The 23,344-nt window shown below is 42.4% G+C and overlaps 1 protein-coding gene across 4 annotated transcripts in view; it reads left to right on the top strand.

Annotated features, from left to right (window-relative positions):
* The window catches only part of enpp2 (ectonucleotide pyrophosphatase/phosphodiesterase 2), a 166,614-nt gene that overhangs the window by 45,949 nt on the left and 97,321 nt on the right, over positions 1 to 23,344 (top strand). For 2 of the 4 annotated variants that reach the window (XM_072251946.1, XM_072251939.1), the window contains exons 3-9: positions 5,101 to 5,256; positions 5,712 to 5,753; positions 8,075 to 8,200; positions 11,424 to 11,484; positions 14,451 to 14,548; positions 20,830 to 20,909; positions 22,921 to 23,040. In XM_072251946.1, coding sequence (XP_072108047.1) covers positions 5,101 to 5,256; positions 5,712 to 5,753; positions 8,075 to 8,200; positions 11,424 to 11,484; positions 14,451 to 14,548; positions 20,830 to 20,909; positions 22,921 to 23,040 — 683 coding nt within the window. The remainder of the gene's footprint in view (positions 1 to 5,100; positions 5,257 to 5,711; positions 5,754 to 8,074; positions 8,201 to 11,423; positions 11,485 to 14,450; positions 14,549 to 20,829; positions 20,910 to 22,920; positions 23,041 to 23,344) is intronic. The other 2 variants (XM_072251951.1, XM_072251952.1) reach the window with 2 other exon arrangements.

Below are 23,344 nucleotides of genomic sequence, written 5' to 3'. Positions count from 1 at the left end.
TCCTTCTCAACATCATTTCCCTACTTTGCAGTGAAGTGTTGCACGTGATACAACTAATGGAGTTTGAGGTATTAATTTCCAGCACAGGCAGTGATTCTCCATAGTGAAGTAGGTCCACTATAGGTAAAGAGAGCTGTAACCAAAATTATTGTGAAATTCCTTCTGTGTTCTTCCGATTCATTCTGGTAAGTGCACATGCTAAACCACAGTAAGTCACTTTACCAGAGTAATATAAACATGTCAAACAGCAAGGACAACAAATGATTAATGAAGTAGCAGTACAGAAAGCAAACTATACTTACCATCCACTAAACCAGGTGATCTGCAATGTGCCAAATTTTCACGCATACCCTTCTCGGACTCGACATACTTGTCCCTAACTTCTCCAACTCTAGTAGTGTAGGTATCAGCACAGCGCTTTACAATACAGGTGACCTATGTTCAATTTCCGCTGCTGCCTGTAAGGAATTTGTGCACTCTCCCTGTGACCGCGTGGGTTTCCTCCGGGGGCTCCAGTTTATTCCCATGGTCCAAAGACACAACGGTCGGTGGGTTAATTGGTCATTGTAAATTGTCCTGTGATTAAATTGGGGGATTTCTGCGCAGTGTGGCTCAAAGGGCTGGAAGAATCTACTCTACATAGAACATAGAGTAGTACAGCACAGTACAGGTCCTTTGGCCCACAATGTTGTGCTGACCCTCAAACCCTGCCTCCCATATAACCCCCCACCTTAAATTCCTCCATATACCTGTCTAGTAGTCTCTTAAACTTCACTAGTGTATCTGCCTCCACCACTGACTCAGGCAGTGCATTCCATGCACCAACCACTCTCTGAGTAAAAAACCTTCCTCTAATATCCCCCTTGAACTTCACACCCCTTACTTTAAAGCCATGTCCTCTTGTACTGAGCAGTGGTGCCCTGGGGAAGACGTGCTGGCTGTCCACTCTATCTATTCCTCTTATTATCTTGTACACCTCTATCATGTCTCCTCTCACCCTCCTTCTCTCCAAAGAGTAAAGCCCTAGCTCCCTTAATCTCTATCATAATCCATACTCTCTAAACCAGGCAGCATCCTGGTAAATCTCCTCTGTACCCTTTCCAATGCTTCCACATCCATCCTATAGTGAGGCGACCAGAACTGGACACAGTACTCCAAGTGTGGCCTAACCAGAGTTTTATAGAGCTGCATCATTACGCCGCGACTCTTAAATTCTATCCCTCAACTTATGAAAGCTAACATTCCATAAGCTTTCTTAAATACCCTATCTACCTGTGAGGCAACTTTCAGGGATCTGTGGACATGTACCCCCAGATCCCTCTGCTCCTCCACACTACCAAGTATCCTGCCATCTACTTTGTACTCTGCCTTGGAGTTTGTCCTTCCAAAGTGTACCACCTCACACTCCTCCGGGTTGAACTCCATCTGCCACTTCTCAGCCCACTTCTGCATCCTATCAATGTCTCTCTGCAATCTATGACAATCCTCTACACTATCTACAACACCACCAACCTTTGTGTCGTCTGCAAACTTGCCAACCCACCCTTCTACCCCCACTGAATCAATGAATCTCAATAAAATAAAAATACTAGACCTAAGGGAGTATCTTCCTTCTCTCTCTCTGTATCTTGTCCTCCTCCTTTCTCTCCTTACACAAAAGAATTGCCCCTTCAAAACGCCTTATGTTAGTCTTACATTTAAACTAGTACTTCAACTTAAATCCCTTACACTAGTATTTTCCCCCATGCTGTACTTGTTCTGTTGATAATTACTGAGTCTGTTCATATGTTCACGTTTATTTAATCTTGATTATTGATGTTTGTACATGTGACCTTTCTGCTAATTGTTGTTTGTTCATGGCTGTTTGCACTATTGTCCTGTAAACTGTTGGTTGTTACTGTGTTGTTGTTATGGTATTGTCCCTGTATTTTATCCTTGGCACCGAACCAAAGTCAGTTCTGGTATGGTTCAGATGAAGTGATTCTGAAATTGCCATGCATTTGGTACTGCACCTGCACAGCGATCTCACCTTCTCTGGACAAACGTGTTTTTCACCGTTATCCACTATCATGGCTGCAGACTTGTATTCCCTTAACTTTCTCAAAACAGCTCAGTTACAATGTTTAAGTGAAGTTTGGACTGGTACATGGATGGTAGGGGTGTGGAAGGCTATGGTCCTGGTGCAGGTGGATGTAAGTAGGCAATGTAAATGGTTCAGCATGGACTGGATGGGCCAAAGGGCATGCTTCTGTGCTGTACTTTACTTCGGCCCTTTTGCTGTGGACTGGTTCTCTCGTATTTCCTCAAAACAATCCCACTCCGAGCTAACACCATTTTGTCTCACAGATTTCCATTTTATTTTGGTATATACCAAAGAGGAATCACGTTTAACTCTCTCCCTATGAACCATAATTTGGAATTGTAACCAGATTTAACAAGTTTTACATCTAATTTCTGGGCTATGCATTCAGCTCATGAATATATAGATATTAGTTGTCCAGAACTTTCATTGTTTACTGAATTTCTGACTGGTTTGCTCACCTGATGAATTATTGACCAGCTGTTTTTGTAGCAAAAAGTTCAAGTAAGCTTTTTCATTACTAATTCATTCTAGCATTATGCATTTTAAATTCTTAGCATTATGCATTTTAAATTTCTACTGTAATAATTCATCAGTTATCGTAAGGCTCCATGGCAAAAAAGGGTTGGGAATCCCTGTCTTAGTTCATTCAGAAGTGATGACTATCAAAACATGAATTTAAGCTATATGAAGGCTCTATGATAGTCAGATTCAGGTCATTACTCTATCAACCGTTGGGGATTGCATTACTGTTGTTAATCATTCTTTGGAGATGTCACTGTACATGGGCTTCTTGAACCTTCCTGAACGATGACATCTGGTATAATGTTCACCGGCAAAAAAAACTCTGACTCCTCTCGTAACTTACAAGTATGTAAGAAAAAGCAACTGAAGTTCAATTTTACGGCATATTGTTATCCAAGACTTCTGATGAGATTTCATCTACATCAGGATTTTTCACTTGTATCTTTAATATCTCTCAAACATTCTTTTCATTGCTAATCCTGATTGAAATTGCTTTTAACTTTCATTAGATAATTAGAACATGTATTGAGAATAAACCCATAAGATATAGGAGCAGAATTAGGACATTTGGCCCATCGAGTCTGCTCTGCCATTTCATCATGGCTGATTCAATTTTCCTCTCGGCCTCAATCTCCTGCCTTCTCCCCATTTCCCTTCATGTCCTGATCAATCAAGAACCTATCAACCTCTGCCTTAAATATATTCAGTGATGTGGTCTGCACAGCTGCCTGTGGCAAAGAATTCCATGGATTCACCACTCTCTGGCTAAATTTCCTCCTCATCTCCATTCTAAAAGGACACCACTCTATTTTGAGACTGTGTCCTCTGGTCTTGGACTCTCCCACCATAGGCAATGTCCTTTCCACATCCACTTTATCGAGGCCCTTCAGTATTCGATAGGTTTCAATGAATGAATTTTAAAAAGTAAAACCCTGAAGCCCTTTCTGCAAAAACAGTACAATAACTTACTTTACAGTTACATGTTAAACACATCACTAGTTTTTGTTTCACTTGTGTATATCTGGATTCCTCAAATTTTCATCAAAATTAGACGTATTAGGCTCATGCAGTATATAACTAGGGTGCCTAAGACTTTTGCACAGTGCCGCGTGTGTCAACGTGGAGTGAAGATCGCATTTGTAAATCTGGTGGGGGCAAAGTATGTAGAAATGGCAAGAGTGGAGGCCATGGGAGTGGTGTGGGACAGGTGGCAGAGGAAGAGCTCCAGGGTGAGGTGTGGCACGGGTGCAGACACACCCAGCCCTGGGACACCAGGCAAGGTCATTTGATTCCAAACAATTGGTTTATTGATCATTACAGGATGTCTCTCTGGTGCTTCCCGCTCCCCCTGCTCTCCCTTCCCCTTTTCCCAACCATGATTCCCCTCTCCCTGCCCCCTTCCCACTCTCAGTACACAATAGATACCCATTATCAGAATCAGGTTTATCATCACTCACATATATCATGAAATTTATTTTTTGTGTGGCAGCTGTACTGTTCAAAAAGTCTTAGGTACTCTAGCAAAAAAAAATTATGTATACATACACACGACACTTTTACACAATACTGTAAACTTTTTTTAGATTTCATCCCTATATATATTGATTTCTCAATTTTTGTCAAAGTTAGATTTACATTCTTTTAAAATAGTTGTGAGCATTCATGGCACAAAGTTTTCCTAAACAGACCACATATGTCACTCTGGTCGTCCATGATTAACTGTGCCTTTTTTGGACAGAGTTAGCATTATTGCCTGCTTCCTGCAAGAACTTGTTTTGTTTCGCTGGAGGGTAAGAACACAACCTTGATAGTTACTGTTCCAAAGGGCCGTACTTTCAAATACGATACCTTTTCTCTTTCTTAATGTTCCAAGCGCAGTTCAGAAGAGTATACCTTTTGGATGAATGCAACTTTGTATTTTTGAGATCAGCTTTGGATAGTTTTGTTTTAATCTAACTTAGTCCTTGTTTGACCTTGTACTTTAACTTACAAGTAACTTCTCCACTTTGGTAAAATCAGTCAGCGCATCCCAAAAAGCTTGCTTGCCTTGATTTTGGTTTAGTTGCTTATCCTTAAAGGTGGAGAGTCTGTAGCAAAGTATCACACAAAAGTGCTGGAGGAGCTCAGCAGGTCAGGCAGCATCTATAGAAAGGAATAAAGAGTCGACATTTCAGTCTGAACCCCGTCATCGGAATTCTTCATTCTGTTTGAGTTTGTAGCATAATTGTGCTAAAGAATCTCCACCTTAAAGATGTAAGCAACCTTGCGCACCTTTAGTAATTTAAATTATAATTTCATCTCTCTAATTTAGGTGTTTATTCAAGTGTTATAACAAGTTAATTATAATTTCAAGTTTTTTTTCTGTGGGTGTCTACGTGGAATACTATTTTCTGGAGAAATAGATTCATACAATTTTATTTTTGTTGGCTTGTTTGGCTAACTAAAGAGTGCTCTCTCCCTAACTGCTGTCTTATGTTTTTTTTTGTTTCATACAGTTCTTTCAGATTCAGCCCGAGCTAATGCTGCTGGCTCATGCAGGGGCAGATGCTTTGAACTGCAAGAGGCAACCCCACCCAACTGTCGTTGTGACAATTTGTGCAAAAGTTATAACAGCTGCTGTTTAGATTTTGATCAACTTTGTTTGAAGACAGGTACTACATTCAGCGGTGAACATACTTTCCGTTGTATGTTCAGACATTTTCACTTTTGAGGGGTTGTTCCTCGCTCACTAGTTTCCCCTCTGCATCCTTTAGTGTCAATGTCTCACACGGTTGAGAGGTTGCTTTGAGGTCTAAGATGGCTTCTCTTTCTCCCCCCTCTTGCTTCAAGCCCTGTTTGTAGCATGCCATCTCTGCTTGATGTCTCCCTGCAGTGATCACCGTAAGCTCTCTTTACGCTGCATGGTAATACAACTAAGAAGAGAATGCTCGACTTTTAAAAAAATACAATTGTGCATTTCTTTACTACTTCTAAACCGGAACATTGGAATGCAAGTTGAAATGAGCAATCTGATTTAACCATATGGGTCTCAAAGTGCAAAGGAAATATTCCTGTGTGTTTTTATTTTCTCCCGTTTTCTGCAAGTCTATTTTTCACCCCTCTTTAGGTTACAATTACCCATCACGTTTTCGAAAAAGAGGGCAGGAAGGTGAGTTAGCTGGTATTCAAAATATTTCATCTTTCTTCAGTGCGGGCATGCTATGATGTATACTGTAAATCTCTTGAGGAATAAAATCTATTGTAATAGTGGGTATACTGAGGTGGCCAGTGTTTAGTGGGCATCTGAGGAGCTGATAGTTAATGAGATCTAATTGCCACCATGCCTTAGTCCCTCCAGGCGAACTTCACAAATACTTCATCAGTACTCATACATAAGAGGAATGATGCAAATATTTTCTGTCATTAGGACAGTGTAGTGACTTGACTTTCTGTCAGTCAGCTAAACATGAGGCAGTGGGTGATTTCTAAAAAGCAAGTCAGAAACGTCTTAAGCATGTTTTCCTTTTGATTTACTGTTGCCAGCTGAGTGAATATTGTTAGTTCTTAGAATGTTAAAGCACAGTGCAGGGCCTTTGGCTGATGATGTTGTGCCAATTTAACCCTTCCCTTCTACATAGCCCTCCTTTTATTTATCATCCATGTGCCAGTCTAAGAGTTCTTAAATGTCCCTCTACCACCATCCCTGGCAGAGCGTTCCACACACCCAGCACTCTCTGTGTAAAGAGTTTACCTCGGTTCCCAACCCCCCCCCCCATACTTTCCTCCAATCACCTTAAGTTTAGTTCCTCTCATATTAGCATTTCTGCCCTGGGGTAAAAGTCTCTGGGTCAGCACTCAATACATGCCTCTCATCATTTTGTCCTCCTTTGTGAGATATAGTCCAGGATATGGGGGTGGTGGAAATCAAAGGTTCATCTGTATTCACGATCTTAGGTCATCAGCAATGTTGTTTGGGAAGTGGGTGGCTTTTTGTTTCTACTTCCACCTTGTGAACACTTAACATCATGGTTTATTTCTCTGTTGGCTCTTTATTCTTTCCATTTTCTTTCATTCCTTCTCTCTTACCCCCATTTTCGTTCTGCCTCCTTTGACATTCTCTGTTCTCTCTCCCTCCCCCCACCCCCACACACAAATGACAGGGATCTCAATTTCCCAGAACTCCTTCCACCACATTCACTCAACAAAAGAATTAGCTGATACCAAATGGTCCATCTCCTACCTGAACATACTAAGGGACGATCAGTGTGTGGTGAATTGTTTTTATATTAAGGTTTCTTTCCTCTCTGTCCAATTATCTACTCACATTTAAATTCTTATTTAATACAACACTCACTCAACTAGAAATTCGGTCTTGTCTGGTCGCCAGAAAAGCCATACAAGCATTCTCATTGGGTAGCATTCTAGCATTTGAGTTAACAAATGGTAAGTTGAAATTGCACTTCAAAGCTCTGATCTCATGAAACAAGGCTAACTTCCGGTGCAAACAGTGTGCCTGTGTGTGATTTTGTCACAAGAGTTTGCCTTTCTGGTGAGCTGTTTAAACCGAATCCTCATTTTGGGTTATGTGGTGAGTGGTAAAGATCCCACAGGACAATTTTAAGGAAGGAGACAGGAGTTGGTCCTCTGCCCGTGTGTAAAAGAGCATTGAGGTGTCCCTGGAGGAATGCTGTTGACCGGCACGCTTCCAGGCTGCAGGGGTACACGCTAGGGCGCGGTGGGGAAAGACACCAGTGCTACCGGAGAGGGAGGGGCCGGGTTGGGTGAGGAAGCCCCTCAATTATTGTAATAGTGAATCACCCCGGAACCCCGGGCAGCAGTGCAGGAACAATAGGGAAAGCATTGGCTGTGGATACAAAGCATGAAAGCGCATTGCACAGTTTATTCTTGTAATTTGTAAAATTCTGAATAAGGTTTATTTTGATTTTTTTTTTAAAAAAAGCATGAATAAAAACGATTATCTAGTCATTAAGTCATTGATGCTTGTGGGGTGTTTGGCTGTGTTTAAATTGACTGCAATAAGAGCAATCACTGGATTTACAAAAAGTGTTTCAGAATATCAGAAAGATTTCATTTACATATCATCTTTCTTTTGACTGGTATTCTCAAATTCAGATCTATTGTTTTTGGCAAAATCAGATTTTGGAAACTAAATGCAACTTTCACGTTGTGCCTTGCCTTGTGTTCAGCGATGCTAATCAAGTATGAACGTCTAGGCAGCACGGTACATGTTGATGATTTACTCATAGTCCAGAACTTTTTCTGGTGTCAGTGAAGAAATACAATGGAATTTGTGTCTTGATAGTAAGTGGTGAAGCTGTAATGATTATCAACATGAATACTGTGTTAGTGAGCTATGCAATATGCTAAAGTACAGAACTGAATGAAAGATTGCAGAAGTGATGATGGCAATTGGGGAAATCTCTGAATACTCCAGTGGCTGGTAACTTTTTTTAATGGTGCACGTTCCAGGTCATGGATGGGAGTGCAGCAAAGAACGCTGTGGGGAAGCCAGGAATGAAGATTATGCCTGTCAGTGCTCTGAAGACTGCATGAGTAGAGGAGATTGCTGTACCAATTATAAAGTTACATGCAAAGGTAATCTCAGCCTGTTACATTCCAAGAAACTAAATGTGGCCCAATCACAAACATGAGAAAATCTGCAGATGCTGGAAATCCAAGCCCTACACCCACTCATTAGGCTTGAGTCCAGACCATCTCATCTGCAGGAAGCAGAGGTGTCTCTGGCAGTCTCGCTGATTGTTACTGCATCAGGCCGACCTCACCTTACTGTGACTTCTACATGTGCGCTGTAATGCATCTCTGACTTCCAATAAAATCTCCTTCCTCTAATCTCATTGATCTGCACTTGGACCAGAGCCCTCCCTAACCCTCCCATCCACGTACTTATCCAAATTTCTCTTAAAAATTGAAATCAAACCCGTATCCACCAGCTCATTCCACACGCTCATGACCCTCTGAGTGAAGAAGTTCCCCACATGTTCCCTTTAAGCATTTCACCTTTCACCCCTAACCTATGACCTCCAGTTGGAGTATCACTCAACCTCAGTGGAAAAGCCTGATTGCATTTACACTACCTGTGTCCCCCTATCTAAAATTTACCCTGTGTCCCTCTATCTGTAATTTACCCTGTGTCCCTCTATCTATAATTTAGTACATCTCTATCAAATCTCCCCTCAGTCTCCAACACTCCAGGGAATAAAGCCCTAATCTATTTAACCTTTCCTGATAGCTCCAGGTCCTCAAGTCCTATCAAAATCCTTGTAAATTTGTTCTGTTCAACTTTGCTGTCATTTATAATTGTTCCTGTAGGGCTTGTTTAGTTTTTCTATTATTTTCTATAGCCGGGGGCAGTAGTGGGGATAAGCTCCCACTATCTATTAAATGCTCCAATAGCTTGTGTCTCAAACAGCCTCTGATAGATAACCAAGTCCAGCTCCTGGCCTTCATGTGTGGCTTAGCTACTAAGCCCAGCTGAACCATTTCTGCTGACAGGAGAAGGGACAAAGGCTAGCACCTTAAAACCGGTCGCTTCAGGGAGATGGGAATTATCAGCCGTGGTTGGGAGCTCATTTAGGAGAAGGAAATTCTGATCTCAAACCTCCACTGCCTTGCAGCTAAACCCACTGATGGGGAAGGCTTCGGGAGTAAACTCAAGAGAAATCTGGAGCTGGAGACCCCAAGGTAGTCCTACATCGAGTTCAGAGCTGAGCTCTGTCGGTCTCTGCCGTTCCTTTGAATTCTTCAGCTGCGTGAAGAGGGGGAGCCTGCTGCATGGGCAACAGCTTACTCTCCAAATCCTACTGCCCTGGTTGGCGTACCTAGACAACTAGGATGCAATATCTACGGCCAATCCCAAGCAATGGAGGACCTCTATTAGTGGAATAGGGAAGTTAGTGTCTTTGGATGCTTCCATTATTGAAGTCACAATTACTTGAAACCGGGCAAATTCATTTGAACATGAGCTATTATCATTTGCAGCTTCCAGTTTGGTAATTTTATATAAGACTAAGTAGTAGTGGTTGGAATATCGTTGGCCTTTACAAATGCATTTATTTATTTAGCGATACAGCGTGGAATTGGCCCTTCTGACCCTTTGAACCACGCCCCCCAGTGTCCCCCAACATTCCCAATTAACTCTAATCTAGTCAAAGTAAAATTATTATCCGAGTACAAACATGTCACACATACGTCCCCGAGATTCTTCTTTTCTGGGGGCATACTAAGCAAATCTATAGAACAGTAACTGTAACCAGGATCAAAGGACAGCAAACTGTGCAGGTGGAAATATGAATAACGAGCATGACATAGCAAGATAAGAGAGTTCTTAAGTGGGTGTAGTTGTTCTCTTTTGTTCAAGAGCCTGTTGGCTGAGGGGTAGTAACTGTCTTGAACCTGGTGGTGTGAGTCCTGAGGCTCCTGTACCTTCTACCTGATGGCAACAGTGAGAAAAGAGCATGGCCTGGGTGATGAGGAACTTTGATGATGGATGCTGCTTTCCTACGGCAACGTTTCATGTAGATGTGCTCAATGGTTGGGAGGGTTTTGCCTGGGATGTACTGGGCCGAATGAACTATCTTTTGTTGGATTTTCCGCTCAAAGGCATGGGCGTTCCCATACCAGGCCGTGATGCAGCCAGTCAGCACACTTTCCACCACACATCTGTAGAAGTTTGCCAAGGTTTTTGATGACATGCCAAACCACTGGAGACTCCTGAGGAAGTAGAGGTGCTGTCGTGCTTTCTTCACAAATATATTTATATGATGGGTCCAGGACAGGTCCTCTGATATGGTGACACCCAGGAATTTAAAGTTACTGACCCTCTCCACCTCTGATCCTCCGATGATTACTGGCTCTTGGACTTTTGGTTTCCCTCTCGTAAAGTCTACAATCAGTTGACATTGAGTGAGAGGTTGTTGTTATTACAGCACTCAGCCAAATTTTCAATGTCTTTGGAAACAGCTGGAGGAAACTGGAACACCTGGGGAAAACCTACACACTCCAAGGGTGAGGGTGCACAGAAACTCCTTACAGAGGACACCGGAATTGAGCTCCGAGCCGTAATATTGTCATGCTAACCGCTACACAACCATAGCACCCTCATTTGCCTTGCCGTGGTACATGAGATCTCGTTCGGAGCATTTGGATGTTAATATTGTCTGGTTTGAATATGATTGCTGCTTTACAGTTTTTTGACATAATAAATATGTTTGAAAAACAGTTTGAGTGTTTTAAAATACTAAAAAAATTAATAACCACTAAGATATGTTACCCATTTTCAGTAATTTTCTTAAATAGACCTCTTGTGGCACGGTAAAGTAGTGGTTAGCACAATGCTTTACAGTACCAGCGCCTTGTGTTTAGATCCCAGAGTCTTCCGTTCTCCCCACGACCTTGTGAGATTCCTCCGGGTGCTCCAGTTTTCTCCCACATTCCAAAGACGCACTGGTTAGTGGGTTAATAGGTCATTGCAAACTGAACAGTGATTGGGCTAGGATTAAATTGGGGGATTGCTGCGTGGCATGGCTTGAAAGGACAGATGGGCCTACTCCACGTAGTATGTTAATAAATAAAGAGGAAAAAATATATAATAAATAAATAGACAAATGAGTTGCCCTAATTTTCATTCTTAGTTGAAAAGAAGATGATGTACAGATTAACTTCTTAGTTGTAATCTCTTTTCTCTTTGGAATTCATGAAAATCAATCATTAATTTACAGATGACAGTATCTTAGATTTCATTGTGCATTTTCTAAGCTGAATTATCTTTTGTCAATTATGTCATGAACTCTCTCACCAGGTGAGATGCGTTGGGTCAATGAAGATTGTGAAGATTTGAAAACACTGGATTGTCCAGCAGGGTATGCAGAAACCTTTTTTTCTCTTTGTAAGCTTTTCTCTTATGTCTGTAGAAAGTTTTTCTCTCTGAAGATAGGTTGAGTGAGCTAGGGCTTTACTCTTTGGATGGACGGAAGATGAGAGGTGACTTGGTAGTAGTGTACAAGATGATAAGGAGCACAAATAGAGTGGACAGCCAGAGACCTTTTCCCAGGGTTGAAATGGCTCATCCGAGGAGGCATAATTTTACATGATTAGGGGAGATGTTGGAGGTATATTTTTTACACGGAGAGCGTTGTGTGTTTGTGGAACACACTACCATGGGTAGTGGGAGAGGCACATTTAAGAGACTCTTAGATAGGCACATGGATGATAGAAGAATGAAGGGTTATGTGGGAGGGAAGGGTTAGATTGATCTTAGAGGAGGTCAAAAGGTTGGCACAACATTGTGGGCAGAAGTGACTGCACTGTGGTGTGATGTTCTGTGTTCTAGAAACCAATGTGAAAATCTATAATAAAGTTGATTAGTTTGGAAAATCTACATTTGGTTGGCATAATTGAGCAAACCTTTGATTGCTAGAGATTTGGAAATGTACTCAACTGTAATCTCTTTCCCTTTGAATTTAGAATTGGTGACTACAGGATATATCACTATGCAGCACCCTGCATTTTACCAATAATCAATTTGAAATTCAAGTTTTCCAGTACAAACTTAGTCCAAAATTTTGTTTTGAACTATTCTTTTTTTGTTGCTGCTCAAACTGTTTGGAAATATCAAATATCTCCTGAACCAGCACAAATGGACATTGGCTTAAAATGTAGGTTTTGTTTAAGAACTGTCTGAAACTATATGCCTTCATAAATTACCTTTCTTACTAGATAGATCAACTGTTACAGCTAAGTAGCAATTAGGGATAATGGCCATCTATTTTTTCTGCACTTTATATGCTTTCGTAAATTACATTTCTTCCTAGAAAGAACAACTATTACAGCTAAATGAGGTGAGGTGAGGAGAGGGCCTCAGAGTCAGAGTTGACCAGGGGTATTGCCTCCTAGCTGTCTAGATACACAAGCCTGGGCAGTACAATATGGAGAGCAAGCTCCCCCTCTCCACACATCTGATCAACCCAAAGGAACGGCAGAGACCCATACAGTTCGGCACCAGCGGTTTCGCAGGAGTTGCCAGTCAACATTGAATTCAATGTAGGACTGCCTTAGGGTCTCCAGTTCTGGAAATTTCCCTCGGGGTTTACCCCTGAAGCCTTCTCCATGAGTGGGTTTAGCCACAAGGCAGCGGAGGTCTGAGATCAGAGATTTCTTTCTCCTGGATGAGCTGCCAACCACGGCTGACGAGCCCCACCTGCCCGGTGACTGGTTTTAAGTCGCCAGTAACCCACCTTTGCCCTTTCCCCTGTCAGTAGAAACGGTTCCACTGGGCTTAGTCGCTAAGCCAGATGTGAAGGTCAGGAGCTGGACTTGTTGTCAGAGGCTGTTTGAGGCACAAGTCACTGAGAGCATTTAATAGGTAGTGGGAGCTTGTTCCTATTAAAACCACTGACTATAACAACCTTAAAGAACCAGCTAAATAATAATTAGGAATAGTGGCCACTGAATTTTATAATATGGTAGCTATATTTTTGAAAGTGCAGAGAAAATGGGTGGCACTGTAACTACAGCAGTTTGTCTGTGAGTGATTGTGTGATCATAGTTCAGTTCCCACTGCTGTCTGTCGTTCTCCCCATCACCACATGGGTTTCCTCCGGGTGCTCCAGTTTCCTCCCAAATTCCAAAAAAGACATGGGGGTTAGGATGGACGGGCTGTGTTGGTGCTGGAAGCATGGTCGCACTTGTGGGCTGCCCCCAGCACATCGGAAACGATGCGCTTCGCTGTATGTTTTGATGTGCATGTGACAAATCTCGCTCTCTAATGATGTTGAGGTGTTTTCCTTGATCTGCAAACATCCAGTTTAAGTTTTTGGATAATACCTTTAACTTTTTTTTGCTATATCTAGCAAGACACCACTTTTTGCCATTGGGGATGTAGAGTGTGCCAACATATTTGTTATGGATTTAACATAGTGGTTTTGATTTACAAATTATGGCTTTTTCGAAACATTTTCCAGGAACCCAAACCTTGCGTAAATTGAGGAATCTTTTTCTTTCTTACTGCCCGTTACACCACTGGCATTTAACGCTGCAGAGAAAATCCTCCAACTCTGGGAATGTTCAGGGCTTCCTTCATTGTGTCAGTAACTTCCTCTTGGTTTTCGCTACTGTCAGTCATGCAATGCCTGGGTGGAGACTCAGGAATACCGTTGCACTCAGATGTAGAAGGGTTCTTCATTGCTGTTTCTGTAACAGTTTTGTTTGACCAATCAGGTTTGTTAGCCCTGAACTGAACCCCTTAACCTGGAGGATCAGTGGCCCACTCTTAGTCTGGCCTCTGCCCTTTGACCTGTTTGCCATGGGTGACCCGACCAAGAGCCAAAGCATAAAACCCTGGCTCCAGCCAACATTGCAAGCCTCCAGGCCCTATGTTGTGGTCCTCTTGGAGGAGATCGAGGAATGGTTGTATTTTAATCCTTGAAGTCCCCGAGTGTAATTAGAGAGATTAGCTTGAAATGTGAAATATGGCATTTTGTCTCAATGACTAACACAGTCTGAGGATTGTGCTGGGGGCAGTCCCCAGGTCTCGCCATGTTTCTGGCACCAACATAGAATGCTTACAGCTCAGTGGCCCTAACTTGTACATTTTTGGAATGTGGGAGGACATTGGATCCCCTGGAAGAATCTTGGATCGTGGGGAGAATTTATAAACTCCTTCCAGGCAGCATCAGAATGGGAACCCAATTGGTGTTTGCTGATGTTGTAAGATGAGATGCTATGGTACCATGCTGCCATTAGTAGCATAAAATAACTTATTTTAATAGTAATTAGAATGGCTATTGTCTTGACCTTCCTCTTAACGTGAATGCATTGTACATTATAGCTTTGTTCGTCCCCCACTGATCATTTTCTCTGTGGATGGCTTTCGTGCTTCGTATATGAAGAAAGGCAGCAAGGTCATGCCCAACATTGAGAAACTGAGTAAGGCTTCAATTCCATTTAATTTCAGCTCCGCTTTCTGCGTATTAAAAGAAGGGATATTTCTGAAATGTTGATCAGATTAAGTTGAATCAAATTCAGACTTGGGAATTCTGAATGAATTTGTGCTCCTGTAGCCCAAAGCAGCTTGGTTTGGAGAAGTTCTGTGATTTGTACTGTCCTTTCAGAAGCTCACTTATAAACTCAGAAAGTTGTAAAGTCATGCAACACAGAAGCAGATCTTTTTGCACCACGCGTAAAATGCTGGAGGAGCCTAACAGGCCTGGCCACGTCTATGGAGATGGTGCTTCAGGCCAAGACCCAAAGCGTCAACTTTCAGCCCAACTCACCCATGCCAACCAAGCTAATTCTCATAAACTCCTCTTGGGCTTCCAGCCAGGTCCAAGTGTCGATTATAATTGACATTGAGATGATAAATTCCTTCATCCTTCATCAGGGATGATGCCCAGGTATGTCCGGTCCGGTGATGTACATACTCAGTTCCATCATCCTTCCCTCCTGATTGGTTAGTCCTCAACCTATCAGGTTTCTGCTGTCTCACCTTGTTTAAAATTGTTTTCCAGTTCTTACTTAGAGTGAGACCTTCGTCTTTGTTGAAATTCTTACTCTCTCCTCTTATTTCAATGGCTTCCTTCACCAGGCGGTCCCAAAAGTTATTGGCGCGGCGCAGTAGTTTTGTGCCGTCAAAGTCAATCCTGTGGTCATTGCGTTTGGTACCAATGATCTCTCCGGGTAACCCAAATGGATGACCTCCTATCTGCCAATGGCTTTTGGGACTGCCAGGTGAAGGAAGCTATTGACATAAGACAGTGGAAACCTGATTGGTTGGGGACTAACCAGTCAGGAGGGAAGGATGATTGGAGTTGAGTATATATACCACTGGACTAGAGGTGCCTGGGCATCATCCCTGATGAAGATGGCGGAGCTTGTCACCGAAGCGTCGGTTAAAATTGACACCTGGACCCAGCTGGAAGCCCAAGAGGAGTTTACGTGTCACATTTGCCGGGAAAGCAGAAGATCCTTTTTCGAGCTAGTCCTATGTACCCACGTTTAACCAACTGCTCTCTAAACTTTTCCTATCCATTTACCATCCAAAGGTCCTTTAAATCTTTTAACCTCTAGCTTTATATACTTATATACGTACTGATATAATTCTTTGTAATTGTTGAATAGTTGTTTTTTGTTGCATGTTGTGCTCTGACCAGCACACCACAGGAAATTCCTAATACATGTAAATGTATATGGCGAATAAAGGTGATGCTTGGTGCTTCATCTGTTGTTATCATACTTGCCTCAACCATTTCCTCTGGCAGCTCATTCCATAAAAACACCATCTTCTGTGAAGAGGTTGCCCCTCGGATCCCTGTTAATTCTTTCTCATCAAACCTTTAACCTATGCCCTCTACTTTCTGATTCCCTTTTATAGAAACATAGAAACCCTACAGCACAATACAGGCCCTTCGGCCCACAAAGCTGTGCCGAACATGTACTTACTTTAGAAGTTACCTAGGGTTACCCACAGCCCTCTATTTTTCTAAGCTCCATGTACCTATCCAGGAGTCTCTTAAAAGACCCTATCGTATCCGCCTCCACCATCATCGACGGCAGCCCATTCCACACACTCACCACTCTCTGAGTAAAAAAACTTACCCGACATCTCCTCTGTACCTACTCCCCAGCACCTTAAAACTGTGTCCTCTTGTGGCAACCATATCAGCCCTGGGAAAAAGCCTCTGACTGTCTACACGACCAATGCCTCTCATCATCTTATACACCTCTATCAGGTCACTTCTCATCCTCCGTCGTTCCAAGGAGAAAAGGCCGAGTTCACTCAACCTATTCTCATAAGGCATGTTCCCCAATCCAGGCAACATCCTTGTAAAACTCCTCTGCACCCTTTCTATGGTTTCCACATGCTTCCTGTAGTGAGGCGACCAGAACTGAGCACAGAACTCCAAGTGGGGTCTGACCAGAGTCCTGTATAGCTGCAACATTACCTCTCAGCCCTTAGTCACCTTTTACCTCTCAGTCACCCTTTCCCGGGTGACTGTGTGGATTCATCCTATCGAAGCCCCTTGCGATTTTATACATCACTATAAGGTAAAGATTTGATCTCTGTGATGCCTGGAGGTAACTGGCAGTGGATACCAGTAGCATATTCAAATGAAATGATTGCTGCTTACACAGACAGAGCTGCTACATACGGTTCTTAACTTCAAAGACACAAATGGCTCATTATTAAATAGTATTGAAACATTAATTATTAAGAAGTATGCATTTATTTTAATGCACATGTTCTAAGCACTTAAATTACATAAATACCTCAATACCATAGCCTTAATACCTCCTTGTCCAATTGGATCCTCAATTTCCTCACTTGCAGACAAGTTTGGATTGGCAATGAAATCTCCTCCACAATCTCCATCAGCAGAGGTACACCATAAGGCTGTGCATTCACCCCCTGCTCTACTCACCTTGTACTTGTGACTGTAAGGCAAAGCACAGCTCCAATGCCAGATTAAATTTGCTGATGACACCACTGTTGCTGGCCGGATCAAAGGTGGTAACAAACCAGCATGTAATAGGGAGATTGAGAATCTGGCTGAGTGGTGCCACAACAACAACCTCTTACTGAATGTCTACATGACCAAGGAGTTGAGTATTGACTTCAGGAGAAGGAAACCAGAGATCCTCATCGGGAATCAGAGGTGGAGGGGATCAGCAACTTTAAGTTCCTTGCTGTTATCATTTCAGAGGATCTGTCCTGAGATAGATATTTGTGGTTAGACTTTGATTAGAGGTGTAGAATGTTAGCACATTGCAGCACAGAAAGTCCCTTCAGCCCATCTAGTCCATGCTGAACTCTCAAGCTGCCCACTCCTATCAACCTGAACCCAGACTATAGCCCTCCACACTCCTCCCATCCATGTTCCCATCCAAACTTCTCTTCAATGTTTCATGGAGACCACGTGCACCACTTTTAGCAGAGGTGTTTGATTTCCTAGCCTCTTTAAGACTGTCCAGTTGACAGTGAAGAGTCTTCTGTATTTAAGAAAGTGTTGTCTAAGGAAGAGGTAAATTTGAAAATCCCAGTAAACTTTGCAAAATTTCCCTCAAAAAACTGGAACTAATAAATTCTGAGTTGATTCGGACTGACTCCAGCACCATGAATGGTGCATTTTTAAAATTGGGATCCACTCCAAATTAAAAAAAAATTGGTCCAGTTTAGTGTGTAACTCTCTCTAAATCCCAATCAGCTGTGAATAATGACATATCTATGTATGGCAGCTGCTTTTAAATGTAAAATATATCATGCCCTTTCCCTCCACCCACCTCCAGGCTGAAAAATAATCAACTGTTAAAGAGTTGACCTGTTAGACTGGGGCCGTTGACTTGAGGGATTCTACAGGAACTCTACAGGAACAAAGTGATGATCTTTACTCAGAACACCTACTGGACCACATTCTATTCTCCATGTTTCTTTTAGCAGAGACCGATGGTGTGCAAGACATCAGTGGAGTTGCTTTACTTTTTTATCAATGACCTGTACCCGGATCAGAGTCCTCCGTTCCCCTCCTACCCATTGACCCATACAGCCGTCTCTTAAATGTTGAAATCAAGCTCACACCCACCACTCCCACTGGCAGCTCGTTCCACACTCTCACCACCCTCTGAGTGAGGAAGCTCCCTCTCGTGTTCCCCTTAAATATTTCACCTTTCACCCTTAACCCATGACCACGACATGTAGTCCCACCCATCCTCAGTGGAAAAAGCCTGCTTGCATTTACCCTGACCTTACCCCTCATAATTGTATATCATCATCATCATTATTATGTGCTGTGTCGTATGATGTAGCCGATCATGGTGACCATGATTGTTCTTAGCAATTTTTTCTACAGAAGTGGCTGCCATTACTGCCTCTGGGCAGTGTCTTTACAAGGCGGGTGAGCCCAGCCATTATCACCCAGAGATTGACTGCATGGCATCAGTGGTTGCATAACCAGGACTTGCGATATGCACCGTCCACCACCTGCTCCCATGGCTTCACGTGATCCTGATCGGGGGTGCGGGGGGGGGATGCTAAGCAGGTGCTACACCTCACCCAAGGGTGATCTACAGACTAGTGAAGGGAAGGAGTGCCTCACACTTCCTTTGGTGGAGAGGTACAGTATCTCCACCCTGCTACCTATACAGTCAGAGGCATTGCTTCTGAAATTAAAGAAAAGAAAACACATAACAGGTTCTACTTTTGAAAATTAGAAACTACTCGTCCCGAATCTCCACCTCGTCAGGACGAAGGGTCTCAGCCCGAAACGTCGACTGTACCTCTTCCTGTAGATGCTGCCTGGCCTGCTGCGTTCACCAGCATTTTTTGTGTGTGTTGCTTGAATTTCCAGCATCTGCAGGTTTCCTCGTGTTTGCGTACTCTTGTTGGTTCCCATGGAAAGTGATGAATGTTTTCAAGTAGGAAAGGGTTAAGCTCCATGTAAATGTGATTTTGCTGGATTTGCATGAAGAAGTACAACATTCACAAGTAAAGTCAAACAAATCTGTGGTTTGAATCAAGCCTTGTTCTCTTTGAAAACCCAAAAATAACATTAGTAGCAAATGGAGAAAGCAGAACTCTCTGTCTCTGCAGTAACTGCATAAAAATGTGTACTTTTTATTGCTACATGTTTTATTCATATGGTAAGATGTGGCTATGTTAGGGTAAAAAAGACCATCAAAATAGAAATGGCTTTTCAGACACAGTGGGTTAGAGACTGATGATGTGATCAATGTTCCCTTTCAATGGTTTGGCACAGACTAGATGGGCCAAAGGGTATATTTCTATGCTGCACTTTTCTGTGACACATTTTTTTACAGCAGCGAGATCCAACCACTGCTCTGAGTAGGATATATTTGTACAGCCTGAAAATTGCGACACTTTAATAAAATATTATTTTAAAGAAAATTCTATCTGCATGGCAACAAAGGCTCTGTGCGTGGGAGTATTTCAGTTACGGTGTGGCTGTGCAGGTTAGAGGGAACAGTGAATGTGATTGTATAAATGTCTGAGAGCTGCTCAGCAGAGAGTTTGAAATGTCTCCTAATTTTGATTTCCGTTGACTTAAACAAAAAGTGAAGTATTAGGAGGTATGTGAGAGGACTGTGTGTGTGGGTGGAATGGGAGGGATGGGGCTTGATTTGCTGCTCAACACAAGAGGTTCTACAGATGCTGGAAACCTAGAGCAACTCACACAGAATGCCGGAGGAACTCAGCAGGTCAGGCAGCATCTATGGAAATGAACAAACAGTCAACAATTCAGGCCCGGGCCCTGACCCTGACCCCTGACCCTTTTTCAGGACTGGAAAGGAAGGGGAAAGACACCAGAATAAAAATATGGGAGGGAAGAGAAGTTAGCTAAAAGGTGATAGGTGAAACCAGGTGGGTGGGAAAGGTGACAGGCTGGAGAGGAAGGATGTGATAGGAGAGGAGAGTGGACCATAGGAGAAAGGGAAGGAGGAGAGGCACGGGGGGAGGTGAGAAGGGGTAGGAGGCCAAAGAGGGGAATAGGAGAGGGGTGGAGAAGGGAATTTTTTTACTGAATTGATACTCATGCCATCAGGTTGGAGGCTACCTGGACAGAATATAAGGTGTTGCTGCTGTTGCTTTGTCACTTGGTGTGTTCTGTGTTCTCTGCTGAGCAATGCGGGCAGGCTTTGTCAGCGCCAGAATGTGTGGCAACACTTGCGCATTGCCACCAGCATATCCTCGAGTGTGTTGGTTGTTAATGCAAATGACACATTTCACTATGATTCGATATACACGTGCTAAATAAATCTAAATCTGATTTTGTGAAATAGACTATTGCAGAGATACCCTGATAATTCTTTGAAGTCAATGGTAAAATTATTAGCATATAGCTTGTTGCTTAAAAATTCTGTTTGTTAACTATTTTACCTACTTAGTTTGCCATTTCTGTAGTTGAAAGGGTTTAGGCTTTGCATGGATATAACACATTTAATAACTTCCAGATGCAGATTTAACGTGTTGCTCTGATCATAAGTTCTGCAAGAACTTGATGAAAGAAATCCGGATAGAGAGTATTTCCAAATGTAACAAAGTTTACTTTGCAAGTTTATGACTGAAGAATATAACATCAAACCTCAGTTGTATATTCTGTGGTAGCTTTTAGAACTTCACATGAGTGCTTCTTTCCCACAGATGTCAAATATTATAACCCTGTTTTTTTTTCTACATAATGTTTGTTTTTAATTAGGATCTTGTGGAACCCATGCCCCCTACATGAGGCCAGTTTATCCAACAAAAACCTTCCCCAATATGTATACTCTTGCTACCGTAAGTACTACATTTATAAAAGTAGATGCTTTTGCTCCGTTTTGAGAATGTTAGTTTCTTTATTGCCTGACAAATTAATTTATAAACATTTAAACTGAGTGATTTTTGATTTCTGCATTTTTTTAATAATACAAACCTTCATTCCAAATTGGTGATGATGAAATACCTGTTATGTGATGGCTACATATTTGACATGATGACACTTGGTAAAAAACAGCCAAGAATGTATCATAATGTATTCCTTCATTTGTGGTGATTTAGGCAGTATTTGAAAAGGAGACAGGAACATACAGTCAGAAGTTTGTTCGCTTGTTATGTTCTGTGTTGTATGACCTTCCATAACCATGATCGTTCTTGGCAAATTTTTCTGCAGAAGTGATTTGCCATTTCCGCCTTCTGGTCAGTGTCTCTACAACGCGGGTGACCCCAGCCATTGTCAATGCTCTACAGAGATTGTCTGCTTGGCGTCGGTGGTCGCATAACCAGGACTTGTGATAGGCACCAGATGTTCCTATGACGACCTGCTCCTATGGCTTCACGTGACCCTGATCGGGTGGGGGACTGAAGCAGGTGCTACTCCTTGCCAAGGATGACCTGCAGCCCAGCAGAGGGAAGGAATCTTGTCGAGACACTGCCCAGAAGAAGGCAACAACAAAGCACTTCTGTTTATATATAAAAAAAATTGCCAAAAACAATCAAAGTCAAGGAAAGACCGTGACTGCCTATGGTATACGACACAGCACACGATGATGATGTATAAAGTTTTGAAAGTAATCCAACAGCAAAAGGAAAAATAAATCATTTCTAAGGTGAGGAGCTTTAATTTTTTTTTTGGCTCTTCATTGAGTACTGCTCTGATTTAACCTGATTTTAAACTAATCAGTGTTAAAGTGCTACAATACTGTAGACACCGTGTGCTCAGGGAAATAAAATCACTGAGACTCATTAAAGGCAGTTTTGTTGATGTTAATGTCTCAACACTTTGCTACATCCCCTCACTAATTTTTACTCTTTGAGCACATTCTGCATCTAGGTTTTGAAATCATTGAATAATCAAAACATTCAAAGCTCAAATACATGGGGAAAATTTAATTTGATAAGACAATGGGCCATACTGCTCCTGCACCCCATCGTGGCTGATCCATTATCCCTCTCAGCCCCATTCTTCTGCCTTCTCCCAATAAACACAGGAGATTCTGCAGATGCTGCACACCTGGAGCAGCACACAAAATGCTGGAGGAACTCAGCATATCGGGCAGCATCTGTGGAGATGAGTGAACACATCAGTGCAAAAGTCTTAGCTGCATATAGAGCTAGGGCGCCTAAGACTTTTTGTCAACGTGGAGCGGAGAGCGAGTTTGTAAATTTGGCAGGAGGAAAGGATGTTGGGAATGGGGAGTGTGAAGTGTGGAGTGCCAAGGGACGGTGTGGGACAGGTGGCAGAGAAGAAGTGCCACGGGCGGGGGGGGGGGGAGGTTGCATGGGTGCAGACACACCCAGCCCTGAGACACCAGGCAAGGTCATTTGATTCTAAACAATTGGTCTATTGATCATTACAGAATGTCTCTAGTGCTTCCTGCTCCCTCCCCCTCCCTTCCCCTTTCCCAAACATGATTCCCCTCTTCCTGTCCCCTTCCCAATCTCAGTCCACAATAGAGACCCGTATCAGAATCAGGTTTATCATCCTTCACATGTGCCATGAAATTTGCTTTTTTTGCAGCAACAGCAGTACAGTGCAATACATAAAATTACTACAGTACTCTGCAAAAGTCTTAGGCTCCCTCGTTATATACGTATATGTGCCTAAGGCTTTTGCAACTAAACACAAATACTTGTTTTCTTACCTTTGTCAATGCATAACTGAATGAGGAAGAGAGCCTTCCAGTTTTAAATTGCTAGAAATGGATTCTAAATATACAGTTTCTCTTGTTAAGTGATAGTGTAAAAACTCTGTACATTCTGACTATCAAAGAGCATATTTAATGAATGTACTTTTGTTTTTCATACAAAGGGACTTTATCCTGAATCGCACGGAATTGTTGGAAATTTAATGTATGACCCTGTGTTTGATGCCAACTTCAGCCTTCGGAGTAGAGAAAAATTCAATCCTCGATGGTGGGGAGGACAGCCAGTAAGTTCTATTGCTTTTCAGCTGGAAACCTTGACAGATGAAAGTAGTACAGTACGTCCCTATCATCCACCAGTGAAAATACTCAGTTAATGTTTCAGAAACTAATTAAGGAAAGGAAATGAAAGATTTTAAATGAGTTAACCAATAAATAAAACATGAAGTGAGTGCTTTATTTTTACTCAAGCTCGAGGAAATCTGCAGATGGTGGAATTTCAAGCAACACACATAAAAGTTGCTGGTGAACGCAGCAGGCCAGGCAGCATCTCTGGGAAGAGGTACAGTCGACGTTTCGGGCCGAGACCCT

This window comes from Mobula birostris, chromosome 1 (assembly GCF_030028105.1).
Source record: "Mobula birostris isolate sMobBir1 chromosome 1, sMobBir1.hap1, whole genome shotgun sequence".
NCBI lineage: Eukaryota > Metazoa > Chordata > Chondrichthyes > Myliobatiformes > Myliobatidae > Mobula > Mobula birostris.
Note: the sequence above shows the minus strand (reverse complement) of the source record. Positions and strands in the feature narration are given on the sequence as shown.